Raw genomic sequence first — 19,046 nt, forward strand, 5'->3', positions numbered from 1 at the left:
CAGAAGAAATAAAAGTTGTGAACAAGAGTTACATGAAGTTAAACATATTTCCAATTTGTCAATATTGCTCTAAAGCCATATCAAGAATGACTTAATTTAATTATTGGACTGGAACCACTGGCTGAACTTTGAAAGACTGAAACAGCATTCCAGAGATGTAAAACAACAGCTTCTAAGATGGAACACTTGCATGACTGTACCTTACACATTGCAAATTAAAATGTTGTCAGCTTGTCTGGAAGAACCCATCAGAGACAATTACTTTGGAGGAATATGAATGACCACATCTCCTGACCCATTCATAAAATATCCAGTCAGCACCTGGGCCTTCATCTGGGTGGGGACAAGCCATTAGACACAATGACTTTGGACACTGGACTCTGGCTGAGAAAGGAATTCATCCAGCCATAATCTCATGCCCTGTCCAAGAGACAGGAAGTAAAATATGTATATATACCCACGTCAGCCTGGCTACTTTATAAAAATAGTTTTTCTGTTTTTCAAAATGGACAGTTGCTAGGCTGACAAAAATGACTGCAGCTGATCACATGCTGGTTTCTGAAAGATTCTAAGCTGTTCCAATGGACGAAGGCTACCTTATCATGCTGGAATGGGACTTGTAATGTATAAACATTCCAGCCAAGCTGACTCAAAGAATTTGTAGACGGTAAATCTGCACCAGCCAGTGATGGACAAAGGTAGAGCTATTTGTGAATCCTAATCTGCAAGGTTGTGCTCATGACCTCACCATTACCTGCTCCTGCTGCTGTTTGAATTTCTTCAATTATACAACCCTTGAATTTTATCTTCAGTCCCTGTTTGACCTGAGAAGAGAAGCAGGACTCCAGGAAAGCAGCCTACCTCTGTCTACATTTTTACCATCCAACAAGTAGCAGCTGAAAGAGCTCTGTCCTGGCCAATGACCTGGCCCTCATCTACACTGAACTATTGAAACCTTGGAACTTATGTATCTGTACCTTCAAGACTAATTCATCTCAATGTGCCCTTTTCCATCGTGGAAGTCCACGCTTCTGGAAAGTCTGAACACCCTGCAACAGTTTCAGCCTGTTAACCTCTGAAGGAATACGTCAGTGGACTTGTGATTCTGGACTCTGGACTCAGGTGAAACCACAACTCTTATTTTTATTGTGGTCTTGCCCTGTACCCCTGTCTTTTCCTTATCCCTCTTTTATTGTGTGAGTGCAATAAGAGGCGCATGTTGCGAAACCCCTGTCCCACTTTTTGTGTGTGTATAAATAAACAAAACCTCTTATTTTACCTTATCTCAAGTTTGCTGTGGGGTTATTAATAGAGGATTGGATAATTCCAAAATTGAAGGGTTGCGGAAAATGTGCAAGCAATAAGGACGGCAAATGGAATCTTGGCATTTATTGCTAAAGGAATAGAGTATAAAAATAGGGAAGTGTTGTTGCAGCTGTACAAGGCATTTGTGAGACTGCACCTGGAGTACTGTGCACAGTTTTGGTCCCCTTACTTGAGGAAGGATGTAGTTGCACTGGAGGCAGTTCAGAGGAGGTTCACTAGATTGATTCCAGAGATGCGGGGCTTGTCTTATGAGGAGAGATTGAGCAGTTTAGGCCTATACTTGCTAGAGTTTAGAAGGATGAGAGGAGATCAAAGTGAGGTATATAAGATGCTAAAGGGGATAGACAAAGTAGACGTGGAGCGGATGTTTCCCCTTCTGGGGCATTCTACAACGAGAGGCCATAGTTTTAGGCTAAGCAGCAGTAGATTTAAATCAGAGATGAGGAGGAATTACTTTTCTCAGAGGGTCGTGAATCTGTGGAATTCACTACCTCAGAGTGCAGTGGATGCCGGGATGCTGAATAAATTTGAGGAGATAGACAGATTTTTAATTAGTAACGGGTTGAAAGGTTATGGAGAGAGGGCGGGAAATTGGAGTTGAGGCCGAAATGAGATCAACCATGATTGTAATGAATGGCAGGGCAGGTTCGAGGGGCTGAATTGCCTACTCCTACTCCTAGTTCTAATGTTCTTATGTGAGTCAAACCTTGAATATATGTTTCTGAGAGAGTCGCAGTGTTTTCATTATTTCTATTTCAACTGGGTATTACGTACAATAAATACTATTCTCGTTCTAAAAACTTACAAGGAAACCTGTCTGTCTGTATCCTTTATAGTCACATCACATAAATAGTTAAACACTCGCTGAATTGGTAAGTGTAGCCTTTTTAAAAACCCTGTTGCAATCAAATGAGTGGAGAAAAAGTGGAGCCATTCACCCCCTCCTCACCTGATTGTAACAATATTAAGTAAACAATAGTCTATGGATTATTTTTCATTGGTGAATTATTTTATCTGTTAATATACAATGGTGTTCCCAATTTGCTACAACTGCCATTCTTCCTTATATTGATTTTTGGATAAAGTGCATTACAATTTCATTTTTATTCAGATGTGTGTTTCAGTGCTTTCCCCTACCCTTATGCCTCTTGGTATTTCCAGGATGGCTCAGTGAATATGCCTTTGGTTTTGTATGCAGTTGTCTTAAATATAGCCAAAAAGTTAAATGCAAATTGTGCCCACTGTTCCCATTTACAACATGTGTAAATCAGGAGGCACAAAGCCTTGGGTCTTTCATGACAAAGTCATGTGGATGAATAATGAATGGACGGAGATTATCTTGGACTAATTGGGTAGAGGAGTTGAAATGCAGAGATGGATTTTTAATGTAGGTAACCATGCAAGGTAATTAAAAACAAATAACAGCATATAACAGACTTGCAGAAGTTGAAAAGGGTTTGAGAGCTTTCATCATTATATTCTAAACATCTGGTCAGTAAATTGGTCATCGATAAAGCAAATTGTGTCGTAGTGTTTACCTGAAGAGCATTGGACTAAAAATTGGAACAAGATATAGTTGTTCAGATCAGTGCTGATGCTAGTTTTGGAGAGTGGCAAGTAGATTTTGGTAGTTTATAAACAAAATTGTTGCCTGACTCAGATCCATAATTATGTTTACCCTGAAGAAGAGTCATATGGACTCGAAACATTGCCTCTGTTTCTCTCTCCACAGATGTTGCCAGACCTGCTGAGTTTTTGCCACATTTTCTGATTTTATTTCAGATTTCCAGCATCTGCGGTATTTTGCTTTGAGATTAAAACCATATTGTTTAGCATAAAGGAAGAGATACAAAAAAGTAGTTGGAAGGTCTTGATGGTTAAGCTTAAAATCTTTTTATATGAATTCAAGGAACATTAATATCCCAAATTCAAACAATTTATTGGAAGCTTATGAAAATACAGGTATTGATATTCCTAGTGTTACTGAGTTATGGTTTAAAACAAGATGGACAAGAAATAGAGCTCAGACATTATGTATGGTTTTGGAAAGATATCACCCATCTTGCGATTCGGCACTTTACCACCTTCAGGACTCAACATTGAGTTCAACAATTTCAGGTCATAACCATTACATTTATTTTTTTGGACAGCATCTGTTATATAATATTCCTGCTATTTCCATTTACACCTCCTCTAGACCCATCTTTTGTTTCTTTACATGTCCCATTATCATCCCCATTTCCCTTGTACCATCATCCCTATTGTCATTTAATCTCACTTGCCCTCCATGTGTCACAGATGCTCCCTTTTGCTCTCTGCCCTCCCCCATCCCCAACTTTCCCTGCCTGTATACTTAAAATCTCAACTTTTTCCAGTTCTGATTATAGGTTATTGAACTGAAATGTTGACTTTACTTTGCTCTCCACAAATGCTGCCTGACCAGCTGAGTACTTACAGCATTTTCTGCTTTTATTTTGTGTAGGAGGATATAGGGAATTGCTACTTGTTAACTATGAGGAACCCAGGAATAAAATGGTCAGTCTAAGCAATATCACAGACTGAACCTGTGACAGCTTCTTAACACAACATGTGAAGCAGAGTTACTGGGGCTGATGTTATGTCAAGTGTTTTATTTCGTTCTCCACCAGATTAATATTTTACCTGGAAGTGGAACACGTAGATTCCAATAATTGTTGTTTGGTCAGGGTTGATGTACCAGGAAGCCCACTCTTTGGGGGGACCGAAAGTGACCTGAATCAAGTGAGAAATGGGAAAGTGAATTGGAACGGAAATTACTTTTCAGGTCCACTTTTAAAGATTGTGAAAAAGAGTGTATGTCTAAAGATAGTTTTTTTAAAAAAAATGGAAGGTACCGAGCGCAAATAAAAGGAAAAGACCTAAAAATGTTGGAAATCTGAAGCGATAGCACATCATGCGGAATATGCTGAAAATGGGAAGGGGATGGGAGAGTGAAGATGGTTCAGATAGGATCATATGCAGGAGAAGGGGTGGAATGCCAAGAGTAGGAAGGTCCAAGAACCTCTTGTGGAGTCATTGGAACACACCTGCTGTTCCTGACACACAAGAAAAAATTAAAAGTTAAACTTCACCGGGCCTCTTCTGGAATTGACCTTACTTGTGCCAAGATTTTACCGCACCCCTACACTTAAATAATGACAAGGCCCCTGCTTGTCTGTTGCAGATACCCTCAATGCTGCCAGAAAACAGACAGCTAAAATTACAGCATTCACAAACTCATCAGCAGTGTAGCCTATGGTCACCATTTTAACCGTTCACCCAACCCATCCCGTAAATGGTTAGGGTTAAAAATCCTAGGGGAATTAGAAACTGATGTAGGGGTCAGAGAAAGATTTGCCTTGAAGAAAGTCAGATATCTGCAGGGTATTAGGAAGTTGCTTCTTTCATTTGGCACAGGCATTTTTATTCATCAAATTAATGGTGACTCTGGGAGAGTTGCCAGCACTGAGAGTCAGCTCATTCAGTCTTGGGGTCAGAGCTTGTTGATTTTCTTTGTATCGTTCCTGCTACTGTTTCCCTCTGCTTTCACATGTAATTTAATTAAATCTTTGGACAATGAGAATTTCCTTTGTATGATTAACTCAAGTTGATTGAGTTGCCACGAGACATGACTCAACTTTGACTGGATGAGAATTTTTGAGTCACGTTCACGTCACAAAATGACTCTTCACCCAAATTTCATAAATTAAAACATAACTGTTCCAGTTAAAGGTGGCATTTTCCCTAATATGTTTTGTTTTTGTTATATATATTTATGCCAAATTTTTTTGTTATATTATATTCTTAATTGAATTTAACAGGTTAATTTTGACAAAACATTTTGTTCATGTGGTCTGCCACAAAACAGGATCAACATTCATTAAAATTGGCGTATTTGCTTATAGATGCATGATCAGGTGCTTCAGTAGTTATGATCAGTTAAAATACTTAAAAAGTCATAAACAGAGAGGCTTACAAGGTAAATAAGATTTACATACTGATGATTTGCACTTAAAGGGTGAAATTTACTTTCCATTGAAAGGAATTCTTGACTTGAAATTGCAATTTTAAAAAATGCCTGCACTACCTGCACATGTTGGAGTTTGTCCAAAAGAAAGAGAGTGCGACTGACATCACCTTTCTGACATGTCATTCGTATGCCTGACACCAGACTCCTGAGGCAATTGCTTTACTTGGAGCTCAGTTGTGGCAGGACAATCCCAGGAGGACAGCTTTAGCATCCCTGACCAAACATACCCGACTCATGGGAGACCCTGGCTTGTGACAGACCAAAACAGTGAAAGCTCAATCAGGAAGACACTAATCATATCGAGAGACATTCTTAGGGAATGTGCAGAGGTGAAGTCAAGGCATCGGAGGGAGTGCACAAACCTTAAACAACCCATCCACCCAACCAGAGTCTGCAGATCCCACATTAGATCCATCAGCCATCCAAGAACCCATCAAACTGGAGTGGAAGCAAGTCATCCTCAATCCCAAGGGACAGCCTAATAAGAAAACACTACAAATAGTCTTTGGCTTCACTAGTCACTACAAAAGCTCATTGACTGTAAAGCACTTTGAGACGTCCAGTGGTTGTGAAAGATATTATGTATGCAAGTTTTTTTTCATCATAAGCTCACTTGGTAATTTTAGATGATTTCTTCAAATGAATGGAAGCATACCCTATCATAGTTATGGAAGCAAAAAGAAGTGCAAGTTGAATTTAGTATTGGTAACCTTAACCAGTAACTAACATTCACTTCTCTCTCTCTTGCTCACTCTCACTTGCTCTGAGTCTTGGGCTCTTACTCATGGCCTTGCTTTCTCTTTGCACCCCCTCCCTACTCCCTTGTCCTCATCCACATCTTTAGTCAAAAAAATTGCTGTTTTTCTTCATTATGATAAGTACTTGGTGGGACTGATGACCGGTGTGCAAGGCAGGGAGTGGAGCTTGGTATCATCTCATGAGCACAAGCAAGCCTGGGCCTCAGCTGCAGTATAATATATGTGTGCGTCTTCTCCAGTTCACTCAAACGTTCTGCACACGTGTTGCTCACATCGGACATCAGCTGGGTGGGGCTGTGGTGGGCAGGGATCTGGACTGATTTCTTTTTTTGAACTTTTGGGCATTTTAATTGCTTACGATGATAGAAATGTTATTTTTAGGGGTGTCCACTAGATTAAATTATGAGCAGGTGCAATCACTGTACATCAGAGAAATTTTTTTTTTTGCTGAGGCTTAATTGTGGAGAATTTTTTTGTGAAATCTGGGAGAAAATTAAGATTATGGGCTTGCGTTTGGTTATATCCTCCCCTTATTATTTCTTCAAGCAGGAGAACTGACAAAATATACTTAACTTGTGAGAGAGAATAGCATTAACTGACTTTAATAACAGTCGCCAAAAGACCCAAGATGTATAGATAAATTTCGGAGACCATATTAAATTGGTTGCAATAGTTGTTAGGAAATAGAGGTAGTTTAACTAAGTTATATGTGTGTTAGGAATAAGGTATATCTTTAAGTTCAATTTATATATTTTTTTACTTGAGTTAAAAGGTGAAACCTGGGATCCGGTTTCATTTCTGAGTGGAGACAGCAGGCCTAAAGCTTTGTTTGTAAACCTGCATTTCAAATGAGTTTTATGACCCTTGAAGTGGAAAGCTGTGTTTTCAAGTGTGAGGGGGGAGTGGGGGTAATGTTTTAGGAGAGTTAAAACAAGGTTAGAAAAAAACTGGTCAGTTGCCCAGCAACTGGAGGCCCCACAGAGATAGAAAGATAGTTTGAGTTCAGTTGAAAGCATTTGCACCATAGGAGGGACAGATAGCAAGTCCCAAACCAAAGCTCAGTTGAAGCCAGGATTCCAGAGAGGCTGAACAGCAGAGGGACAGATAGCAAGTCCCAAACTAAAGTTGAAGCCAGTTGCAAGGAGAAGCTGGACACAGGAGAAGGTACTAGAAATTAAAGAAGCAAGTCCCCAAATCCTGGGGAGTGGAACAGGAAAGTCCCAAGAGGACACTCTAGTCTAAGGACAGGAATCTGGAAAAGGTCCTGTTCTGTGGAAGTTCAAGTAAGGAGCAGGGAGGAAGACTCCAAGCTTCAAGCTTAAAGAGAGGAAATGTGCAGGAAGCAGACTTAAAGCAAAACAGAAGCCGGATGATCCAAGGGGACAGCTGAAGGTCTGTAACTCTTTGCTATGGGCATGTGAGGCAGTGGTGTTCTGCTGACATGGCTGAATTAGTGAGACAGTGTTTGTTGAAGAAAGCTTGAATGCACTCGGTGACCCAGGGGCGAGGAACATTGGAAGGAGAGTTCAGGATCCATGAGGTGGACCCTTGTGGAAGACACCTGAGAGAAAGCATGGTTTGGGAGAAGATTCCAAAGTGAATTCTTGGAGAGTGGAGATTGGAAACCCTCATGTTCATGTCAAAGACAGAGTTTGGTGAGACCTCTTATGGTGTGACAAGGATCTGGGGGGAGTTGATGAGAGATCGATAGCATCTGTTTGGGATGGCATCTGTGTTTCAGTGTGGTGTGCCTGACCACAGGTCACCTATTGGTTTACGTTGACTGTGTACTTATTGTGAACATGAGAGTATATGACAGCTTTTGTAACTTGTGTTATCCTTACAAACCTATATACATCTGTGAAGGTGTAGTTGTGGGTGAAGGGGTATTGTCATATAGCTCATCTTTTCTTGTTTAATAAGCGTTTTATTCTTTTGTCAAAAGTCCAACTCAAACTTTCCCTCTTAGTCCTCCTGTATCTGATTTTACTTAAATTCATGACCTTACTCTGCTGTTTTTCTTTCAATCCGAAATCTCATTCTTGTTGGCCCTGTCATTCTTATGGTCCCAAGTTTCCATTTGCCTTGCTCAACTTTATCAAATTCCTCTCCCAGCAAGTTATGGCACAAATTATGTTCAACCTGATAAGTGCTGGAAAATATCTAACTAATGCTTCATGCCGTGAGATGGCTCGCACCAGCAAAACTTGGCCCTTTAGTTGTGAAGAAGCAATTTCACTGCATTGTCTAAATATATTATTGCCATTCACGAAGAGAGGGGGCCTGTGCATGCAGCCAGATCTGGCAGTGTCGTTACCAAGCTGCTGGTCAATATGAATTACCTTCGTAACTCTTGCTCCTTTCCTCTGAGGAGCTAATTCTCAACATTTTTCAATTAAGCTCCAGCCTTTTACAAGGTCAGGCTGTTGCAAGGTGTGAACAAATTGAATAAAGGCTTTTTCACACATTCACTGCTTTACTGTGTTTTCATTTGGTATTTGAATCTGTTGGTTTTGACATAGACCACGTTTGTGGGCATATTGGTTACATAGAGATGCATTCGTGTGGGAATGGGGCCTCCTCAGCTATCACGAAGCTGGGCCTAACATGAATTTGTGGGCGGATCTCTTTGGGTTAGGCTCATTGGGATTTTACTAGGTTTTGAGCAAGTGAAAGGAGGAAGGGTGGGAAGAAGGGCGAAAGGGAAGTCCTGTGATAGGGTGGAGGGCAGGAGAGATTAAATGATAAAGATATCATGGTACAAAGCCAAAGGGCATAATGGGACAGGTAAAGAAACAAAAAATGTGTATAGAGGAAAAGTAAATGGCAGGATAGCAACTGTCTAAATGCAAAGTATAGGGATCAAGAAAGAAATGAGAAAAACAAGCAGCAAAAATGAAACCAAATGGGGCAGAGCTAATGATCTAAAATTGCTGAACTCGATGTTGAGTACAGAAAGCTGTGAAGTGCCCAGCTGAAAGATGAAATGCTGTCAATCAAGCTTGTATTGAATTTCATTGGAATACTAGCGGGCCAAGGGCAGAAAGGTCAAAGTGGGTGCAAGGTAAAGAATTGAAATGACAGATGACAGGAAGCTCAAGGTCATGCTTGGAGACTAAATGGAGGTGTTCCCCAAAGCAATTACCCAATCTGTGTTTGGTCCCTCCATTGTAGAGGAGACCACATTGTGAATAGCAAATACAGTACACTAAATTGAAAGAAGTACAAGGAAATTGCTATTTCACTTGGAAGGAGTGTTTGGGGCCTTTGATGGTATGAGGGGAGGAAGTAAAAGGTCATTGTTGCACAGCTATGCTTTTTTTATCTCTAGAATTGACTATTCAATGCTCTCCTGGCCAGCCTCTTCTACCCTACGCACATTTGAGGACGTCCGAAGCCCTACTCTCTGTATTTTAACTCGCACCAGGGCCCATTTACTCATCACCCCTGTGCCTATGTGTAGGAAGGTGATCAGAGACCCACAAAATTATTTTTTTCTATATGAGGCTATGATCACCTTCCATCACCCCACAACCCCTCAGTTGTAGAAGGACTTGATGTTGCAGGCAAGAGGTGGCAGAAAACAAAAAGCTTGCCAAATGTATTAGAGTTTTTTGAGGGTGTAACAAGCAGGGTGGATAAAAGGGAACCAGTGGATGTCGTGGATTTCCAAAAGGCGCAGGATAAGAGCTCAAGATGTTGGGGGTAATGTATTATCATGAATAGAGGATTGGCTAAGAGGAAGCAAAGATTCGGGATAAATAAGTGATTTTCAGGTTGGCAAATTGTAACTAGTGGAGGCCCATAGAAATCAGTGCTGGGGCCTACAGACTTATTGTAGCCAAATTTGTTCATGTTCTGACACGATCAATATAACGGTCAAAATATTGTGTAACACACTGGTGGGTCATTGTGTGCACCTTGTGGTTTAAGGTTGTGGATAAACTTTGCTTATTTTTGATGGTCTTCCTCTGTCAATTATGACAACAGTAGCAATAAAAACAAGTAACATTCACACCACACAAGTGCCAGCCAATGACTGTTTCCAACAAGAGTGAATCTAGCCATCTTTCCTTGATGTTTAACAATATTACCATTGTTGAAATCCTCTACCATCAACATCCTGGGGGTTACAATTGATCCGAAACCTAACTGGACCAGCCCCATAAATACTTGGGGACAAGAGCATATCACATATCATAACATATCACCAGACCAGGCATCAATGTAGGTCAGTGAGCACAGGGACGATAGATGAATGGGACTTGGTACAAGTTAGGATATAGGCAGCAAAGTTTTAGATGAGCTTGAGTTTGTGGAGGCTGGCAAATAGGAAGCCTGTCCTAGTTGTAGGCACTGAATACAACCCTATCATGGTTAAAAAGCTACAGTGTCAAAAGAAAACTGGCAGTGTTTTTCTTGGAAATCAAGACTCCAACTTTATCACTCCAATGTTTTGAATGTCCTCTTTCATTAAAGCAAGATGAGCCAGCAAACCAACAATGTGCTGGTATGACAATGTGGTTTCTTCACTATTCAGTTGCAAAGTTAATTGACCTGTTACACAAATGGAATACATTGGTGGCTGACCTAAGAATTGTTCCCAAAGCAAATTTTTGAAGTGGTAGTATGTGAGCACTTTTTGGCACTCAACACCTCTGGACTACTGCAATCAAGCAATTTTTATGCAGTTATATATCAGTTTACTCCAGAAATATTATCCAGTTAAAGAACAATGAACTGTGGCAGTCATGTAACCATTCAGTTCACCATATCCCCATGAAGTAAGGTCTTTTTGGAATCCAAATATTTGACTTAGTATAATCCTGGTTGTATTTCTTTATAGGTGGGGCTGATGACAATCTAATTGAAGGAGGAGGCACAAAATTTGTCTGCAAACCTGGGGCTCGGAACATCACCGTTATCTTCCATCCATTGTTAAGGTATGGCCTGAGTCAAAAAGCAAGGTATTGACTGATATTGTCTGAAATTAATCTTGGGTACAAATTACTTTCAATTGATAGCTTTTTGCTGTTAGAGACTAATTTTGAACTTCCCAAATTATTTTACATGATAGAATCTAGAAATATAGGGTAATATTATGTTGATTCTACAGGGGGCAATATTTCTGATTTCATTCTATTGCCCTTTTTAAATTAACTTCAGCATTGCTGAAAAAAGATGTATAGTTGTTTGCAGGGCTTTCTAATTGTGAAGACATAGTTTTTTCCAAATGGCGCACGGCTTTCACTCAGCTACAATACAAAATCTCTCAACTTGATGAGTAACCAAAGGTGCTAATGGTTTCCTCCTCATTACTCACTCCATTCAAGATTTCTCCAGGTGTTCCAGCTAAAATCAGGAACCTAATAGGTGTGCAAATCTCAGATTCCTACCAATTTGTGGTGCAGCAAGTGACAACACTTAATACACTGTACAAACAACACGTCATAATTCTTGCATCTTTGTTATATTACTATCGTTTTTCAAATTTAGCCCTGAAAGGATTGCAATTCAGGTTTGTTTACACATAACTATTATCAACTTCAACCATTCTTGCATCGGATATCAAATGGCTCACACATAGTATTTGCAGGCAAAGATGGATATCTATTCTCCATGTCCAATTGCAATTTAATTTTCTACCCTATTTCCCTATCCTATGGACCCTCTAAAGGTGACAGTCAGCTAAGGCTAATTAATGTTGAATTAAGACTGGCTTTGCAATGTGGAATCATGCCAAATGAAAACTCAATTAAAAGTGCCAAAATTTACTTAGGACCTTTAACAGCTGGTCGAGGGAGTAAACCTTTGCGCCACCTGTTTTGCACAGGATTTGAGTCCAGGTTCCAGCAATTCAGGATATAACGTTCCAACACACTGCATTACCCTTTGCACTCACTTAGTTGTTTTCAAAGTTTATGGAGAGGAAGCAAAACCTAAGAAAGTAAACTTAGATATAGTTTTTGATTGGCTTCATTAAACTCTTAATTTATCTCTTGCTTTGCTCATTGCCCATTTTAGTTGCTAAGGCTGCTGCAGCCAATGACACTACAGATGGACTGCAGTGGTTCAAGAAGGTGGCTCACCACCACCTTCTCAAGGGTAATTAGGAATGAGCAGCAAATGCTGGTCTTGCTAGCAATGATCATATCCCACCAAAGATAAAAAAATTCAGTGGGAAAGATACATTGCTAACTATTTTTACAAAAAACAATTTTTCCAAAAGCGGTAAGACTGACTGCCTTTGACATCAAGGCAGCATTCAAGAAGCCCTAGCAAAGTTAAAGTCAATGAGAATCGGGTGCTAAGCTCGCCAATGGTTGGAGTCCTATCTAGCACACAAAGATGGTTGAGGTTTTTGGAGGCCAATCATTTCAGCCCAGGTTACCACTGCAAGGGTTCCTCAGGCTAGTGCCCTAGGCCCAACCATTTTCAGCTGCTTCCCTCCTTTACAAGGTCAGAAGTGGGTATGTTTGCTGATGATTGTACAGTGTTCAGTATACCAATTGCGACTCCTCAGACACTGAAATTGTCTGCGTCCATATGCAGCAAGACCTGGACAACATTCAGGCTTGGCTGATAAGTGACAAGTAACATTCATGCCATACAAGTGCCAGGCAATGACTGTCTCCAATAAGAAAGAATCTAACCATCGCTCCTTTACATTCAACAGCATTACCATTGCTGAATTCCCCACCACCAACATACTTGGGATTACCATTTATCAGAATCTGAACTGGACTAGCTATATAAATACTGTGCCTATAAGAGCAGGTTAGAGACTGGGAATTGTTCAGCATATAACCCATCTCCTGACTCCCCAATGTCGTATAAGGTTCTGGCATGTACTGGGTTAATGTGGGACTGAGTACAGTACCACCCACACAATGATGTAAGAGAGCACATGACCCACACCCTGGGTCAATCTGGTGTTGGACAGAGCCATGTATACCAGCAAGCTTGGAGACAGCTCCCAGTTTACTCTATATTTGTAACTAGTTCTAAGAGTCAATAAAGATTTACAATTAGCCTGCGTATGACTACGAAGATTTCTTCAGACCGACTGAACTGTAACCAACATCCTACAACAAGGTGGCAAACCCACCTCCTTGCGGTAAACCCGAGAACTTACAGAAAATGCAGAAAAAAACTAACATGTTGGGAGACTGAGAAATAATTCAGCAAAGCTCCCTGACCTGAAAAGAAGCTGCAGAGGCACAGAGGAAAATTCACCAGGAAAAATCCTCCAAAGAAAGGCTTTGAAGCTGGAGGTGCAAATTTAACATTCCTTACTACAACAGAAGATTCCATTGAATCTCCTTCGGAAGTCCAGCTTCTAATCCTAGGGGTGAGCTAAATCTTTTATACGCCAGGCTACAGCGAATCCTGAGAAATCTTAAAATAATTCAGAGCCAGAAGTGCAGTTTGATTAAAACGCCCGTCGCTAAAACCCAATCCTCGAGTCACTGCCTGAACACGTGGTATCTGAACTTGCTCTGCAGCTGAGAAAAAGCAAAAGCCAGGATTCAACAAGTTTGCAACTTTAAGGTAAAGCAATGAGCAAGAGAACTCTGCAGGCAGTTCATATTGGCAGCCTTTGTTGATTTTTTTTCCCAAACTGTGTCAATTGCCTGCCAAAACCGGTAGGTGCAGGAAATCCCTTTGCCTCCAAGTGAATGGCAACATGAAATTCAGAACGCTCTTAAAGCAGAACCTACACTTTTAAAAAATGTAACCATGGATCAGAATTCCACACTTCCAAATCGATTTGTACTAATCCAAGATGCAGATCAATCACATGATTGGGGACTTTGGAAGAAAACATTCCTAAGATATAGGATCACTTCAGGTTTAGACAAAAAGTCAGAAGCAGAGCAGGTTAACACACTACACTGTGTTCCTTGGTAGGCCCAATTGTGGACAATATATTTGCAAGAGAGGGAATCAATGAGTCACCTAAATTTGAAGCAGCACTGAAACCTTTTGATATTTATTTCAATCTAAGAAGCAATAAAATACTCAAAAGAGCTAAATTTAACAAGCTAGCCCAGCAGCCAGGAGAACCCATTGATTCATTCATCAATGATTTGTGTAGGATGGCAGAATACAGAGACTTAAAATCTGAACTCATCAGAGACAGAATAGTGGTAGGAGTGGTAGGAATGCGCAGACGCGCATTCTCTGATATCATGCAAGCAAAGGAAGATCTTAACCCTGGAAAAGGCAATGCAGATAGTTAGGTAGTCAGAACTCCATGAGCAGCACAGAACCATTTTAAGGGGAGAACATACACCGTGGTGCAGAGACCAAACCCCAGTTCACCCAGTTAAGCAACAAAGACACAAGGATACTCCAGGCCAGGGAAAGCAGTACCCAAACCGGCCAGCAGAGTCACCATGCCAGTGGTGTGGAGTAAAGTGCCCCCACAGGTGCGATCAGTATGCTGCAATTTTAGCCCAATGCTCAGTGCGTCAGGATTGGACACTCCAGCAAACTCTGCAAGACAAAAGCTCTGAAACATACAGGTGGCCCAAAGATCATCCACGAGGTCGAGACTGCAAGCCCAGATGACACACAGCTATGCTTCTTGGATAAGGTCAAAGATCTTGATTTCTCATTTTGAAACACAGATATTTCAGACATTGGCCATTTAACAAATTTTAAATTAGACACAGGAGCCAGCGGATTAGTCCTGCCAGACAAGGAACCGCGGATAACAGACCTCTGGCTTTGAACAACAGCCACACTGCTCTATGGGCCCTGAGGAATCCAACTTCCATTCATAGGCATGATTCCGGAACCACTAAGATATGGCAGCAAACCAATCTTCAAGCTGATATAGTCATCGGTAACCAGTCTTTCTCCCTCTTGAGCAGCGATGCCTGTATAGCCCTGGCTCTCCTCTAAACAGCAGAAGATGTCATGACAGCCACTGTCGTTAATCATACATTAACTGCAGGTTTCCAAGTATTCGAACAAAAAAGAGTATCCTGACTGGGACTTCAGCTCTGAACTGCCTTCTCTTTTTAAGGAGCAGCTTCATCCATTCTCATTACAGGTGGCAAAAAACCTTCAATGGTCAGACCAGCCAACCACCAAAGAGGTAACCACGACGCCTCCAGTGGAAGACGTAAAAGAGACCGACCAGCAATCCGGTGAGCCTCAACCTCCGGCTCTGACGACGGTACAGCAGGTTAACACTGCAACCACCAAACATACAATGCAACACCCAGCCAGCATGCTAAAGCCACAAAAGATGCTAAAACATGGTAGCAGCTGTCCACTGCCAACAGCGAAATGCAGAGGTAAGCATATCACTAAATCTCATTCTAGTCATAGAAATGCTCATCCTCGCTACAGCGGACATCGCTACAACCCACATGACAATGGAAGAAGCATAAGGAATGACAAGGAGACGAATATAATGTTCAGCAGAAACCAGCTTGGGTAGCAACCACCAACCAGTGCAACAGCCGAATGAACAATGTCCAGTTCAACATGAAGGGATGGAAGAAAAGAATGGGAACATACCCAGATGCCAGAACAACCTCCAAACTTACATGAATAACCAGCAGCAACAGAGCCTACCACACCTCTGACAGTAATGCAAATACGATACGGCAGGGTTATAAGGCCTCCAAATTGCCTAAACCTTTGAATTCAAGGACTTTAAGGGGGGGGAGATGGGGTAGTTATAATGTAGTAATGACAATGTAAATGTATGACAGTAGTAACAATGTAAGACATAAGGTAAACTATAATCATTTAAAATGCATTGGATAAAGACTTGGGGAGGTGTCAAATAAAGGTTTGGCACAAATATGGTTAATGTGGGACTGAGTACCGTGCCACCCACACAGCGATGTAAGAGGGAACATGACCCACATGCAGGGTCAATCTAGTGTTGGACAGAACCATGTGTACCAACAAGCATGGAGACAGGTCCTAGCTTGTACCCTTTACTGTATATTTGTAAATAGTTCTAAGTGTCGATAAAGATTTACAGCTAGCCTACATATGACTATGAAGACTTCTTCAGACCGACTGAACTGTAACCAACACCTTTCAACACCCAAAACCTGTCCACCGACGCACAATGGCAGTGGTGCATGCTATATACAAGATGGACTTCAGCAACTCGCCAAAGCTCTGTCGAGAACAACTTCCAAACCCTCTACAAACTAGAAGGACAAAGGCAGCAGATACATGTGAACGACACCACCTGCCAATTCCCCTCCAACCCACACACCATCCTGACTTGGAACTACATCGCTGTTCCTTCACTCTCACAGGGTCAAAACACTGGAACTCCCTTCCTACAGCACTGTGGGTGTAACTACAACAGATGGACTGCAGCGGTCCGAGAAGGCGGCTCACTAGCACCTTCTCAAGCGCAACTAGGGATGGGCAACAAATGCTGGCCTTGCCAGCTATGCTCACATTCCATCAAAAAATATTTTTAAAATGGAGAAAGATAACATAGGAGTTGAAGAGTCAGACTGAGATTCGGATAAACTTTTCTAAAAAGTTGATTGCTAAAAAGACAAAATGGGAATAAATTTGAAGATGACTTAATCTCCTGTAATTGCACATGGGAAGTTAGGGGTAAATGCAATTTTTAGGTGAAGGAGGGGGATGAGACAAAGGCTTGTAGACATAATTCAGTCCCCTTTTAGAATTGTACATCATGTTATATTATGTTACTTGCAAGTCGCTGCCTTTCTTTTTACTTCAATTTTACATTTTTAACTATGGCTAATGGACATAACTTAGGAAAATTTGAGAAGCAGAGAATGAGAGGTTGAAAAACTTGGAGATGAATTCCTGAGCCGCTGTAACACCACTACTAGGAGGAGGGTGTAATTACAGAGTGGCAAGTTTACATTGGCAATTACCATTATAAGTAAGGCCATATGAATTTATTGTGGGGAGAAGTTAGGATCACATTGTTTTGCCAGTTATATTATACTCATTGATTGAGGTTATCTTTGTGAGATGGTGTTTTTCTAATTATAATACAGGCAGTAATCTCAGTATGTGATTGTCAGAAGCAATGTGCTATTAGAGGTGGGTTAACCCTCTGCTTAGCTGAACCCTTCACCCCTCCTATTTCATCTGCTGAGGAAAAATGCTGCATGGGGAGATGGTGGCATAGCGGTAATGCTCTGGGGACCCGGGTTCGAATCCCGCCATGGCAGATGGTGGAATTTGAATTCAGTAAAAATCCGGAATTAAAAGTCTAATAATGACCGTGAAACCATCGTCGATTGTCATTAAGAACCCATCTGGTTCACTAATGTCCTTTCGGGAAGGAAACCTGCCATCCTTGCCTGGTCTGGCCTACATGTGACTCCTGATCCACAGCAACGTGGTTGACTCTTAACCGCCCTCTGAAATGACACAGCAAGCCACTCAATTCAGGGGCAATTAGGGGTGGGCAACAAATGCTGGTCTTGCCAGCAATGCCCACACTCCATGAAAGAATTTAAAAAATAACTGTTGACTTGCTCAACTGACATGCAAAATTCTACAATATTCACGTAGCCTCAGATTTTACCCTTCAACCCTGGCCAGCTTGCCTTCACAAATAGTTTTATATCTTTGATTATAAATATTAGAAACTTTCTTCCTGCATGAAAGATATTTTTACCCATATTAAAAATAGCTTAAACAAATGTCACTTAATCTTGTTTTTGTTTATTTAGGCACAAAAGAATACAAAGATTGAATTACAAGCGATCAGTTAATGGAATGAAACATACTTGTGCTATTTTGAGCACATTTTATGTCTTATTCCTTATGTGGTTGATTTCCTCCCACCACAGACTAAGTTAATGAGACATCTGTCCAAGTTAAGGTTGCCTCTGGCGGTACATTGTTTTTTTTCCCTCTCCGTCTCTGTGATTAATGGATTTATGTTGGCAATAGGACCAGGTTTTACAGTTTTTTTTCCTCTACATGTTAGCAGGGGTAGAAGATATGGTATGTTCCATTGTATAATATATTAAAAAATTGAAATCATTGAGTTGCTGACCCATCTACTCCCATCAGTTTGTGATTCAAATATTACAGTTATACCAGGTGGACAGAATATGTGTTTAATTGACCAGATTTATGCAAGAGATATGTGTTACCTAAACATTTAACATTAGGTCAGAGATATTCACCTTTTGAACACCCAATTTATTCTGAGACCCATTTTCGCCAGGACTATAGATGCATGTTGACACTTCGCAGCAACCCTGTGATGTGCTGAAGATCTAATATTCTAAAGGCAGAAGTACAATAGGGCTAGACCATGCAATGATTTTGTCAAGATTGAGGAATTTGAATTTGGTGTATTTGAGCCAATGTTGCTCAAGGATTCCAAGCAAGTGGCAACTCCAGATATGGGCAGTTGTGTTTCAACAGTTTATAATTTATGCAGAACTGTGGATAGGAGGCTGGCTAGGAAGACATTGGAGAAAGCAAGTTGTGCATGGCACAACGTATCAATAAAGATATCGGAAGCACTAGGTAGAAGGTTGGAATGGAGCTGGATCATTTTGTGGAACTGGGATGTGAGGTATGAAACCTTGCCCTGGGTGGAGTAAATTGTAAATGCTTGACAGGCTTGGTTCAGCCTGAACAGGCAGTCAGGGATGTGCTGGGATAAGTGCCAAGGGAGTGAAAGTTTTGCCAGAGAGCATGACCAGTGGCTTTAGCCTTCTTGATGTTCACTTGGCAAAAACTTTTCGCATCCACACCTTGAGCACTTGCAGTAAGTGATTGTGGGGTCAATGGAAGTGGTGGAGAAATCCAGCTGGATATTGACTCCATGCTGAGGCTATATCCTGAGGGATGTTCGAGATGACTGTGTAGGACTGGGAAGAAAGCCATTGCTGAGTTATTAGAACAAGTAGGAGTGGAAT

At 41.0% G+C, this 19,046-nt stretch overlaps 1 protein-coding gene across 1 annotated transcript in view; it reads left to right on the forward strand.

Annotated features, from left to right (window-relative positions):
* The window catches only part of exoc4 (exocyst complex component 4), a 509,047-nt gene that overhangs the window by 196,189 nt on the left and 293,812 nt on the right, over nt 1–19,046 (forward strand). Inside the window, exon 9 of the mRNA XM_078553055.1 lies at nt 10,979–11,075. Within this exon, the coding sequence (XP_078409181.1) occupies nt 10,979–11,075 (97 nt within the window). The remainder of the gene's footprint in view (nt 1–10,978; nt 11,076–19,046) is intronic.

This window comes from Cetorhinus maximus, chromosome 12, assembly GCF_964194155.1.
Source record: "Cetorhinus maximus chromosome 12, sCetMax3.hap1.1, whole genome shotgun sequence".
Taxonomy (NCBI): domain Eukaryota; kingdom Metazoa; phylum Chordata; class Chondrichthyes; order Lamniformes; family Cetorhinidae; genus Cetorhinus; species Cetorhinus maximus.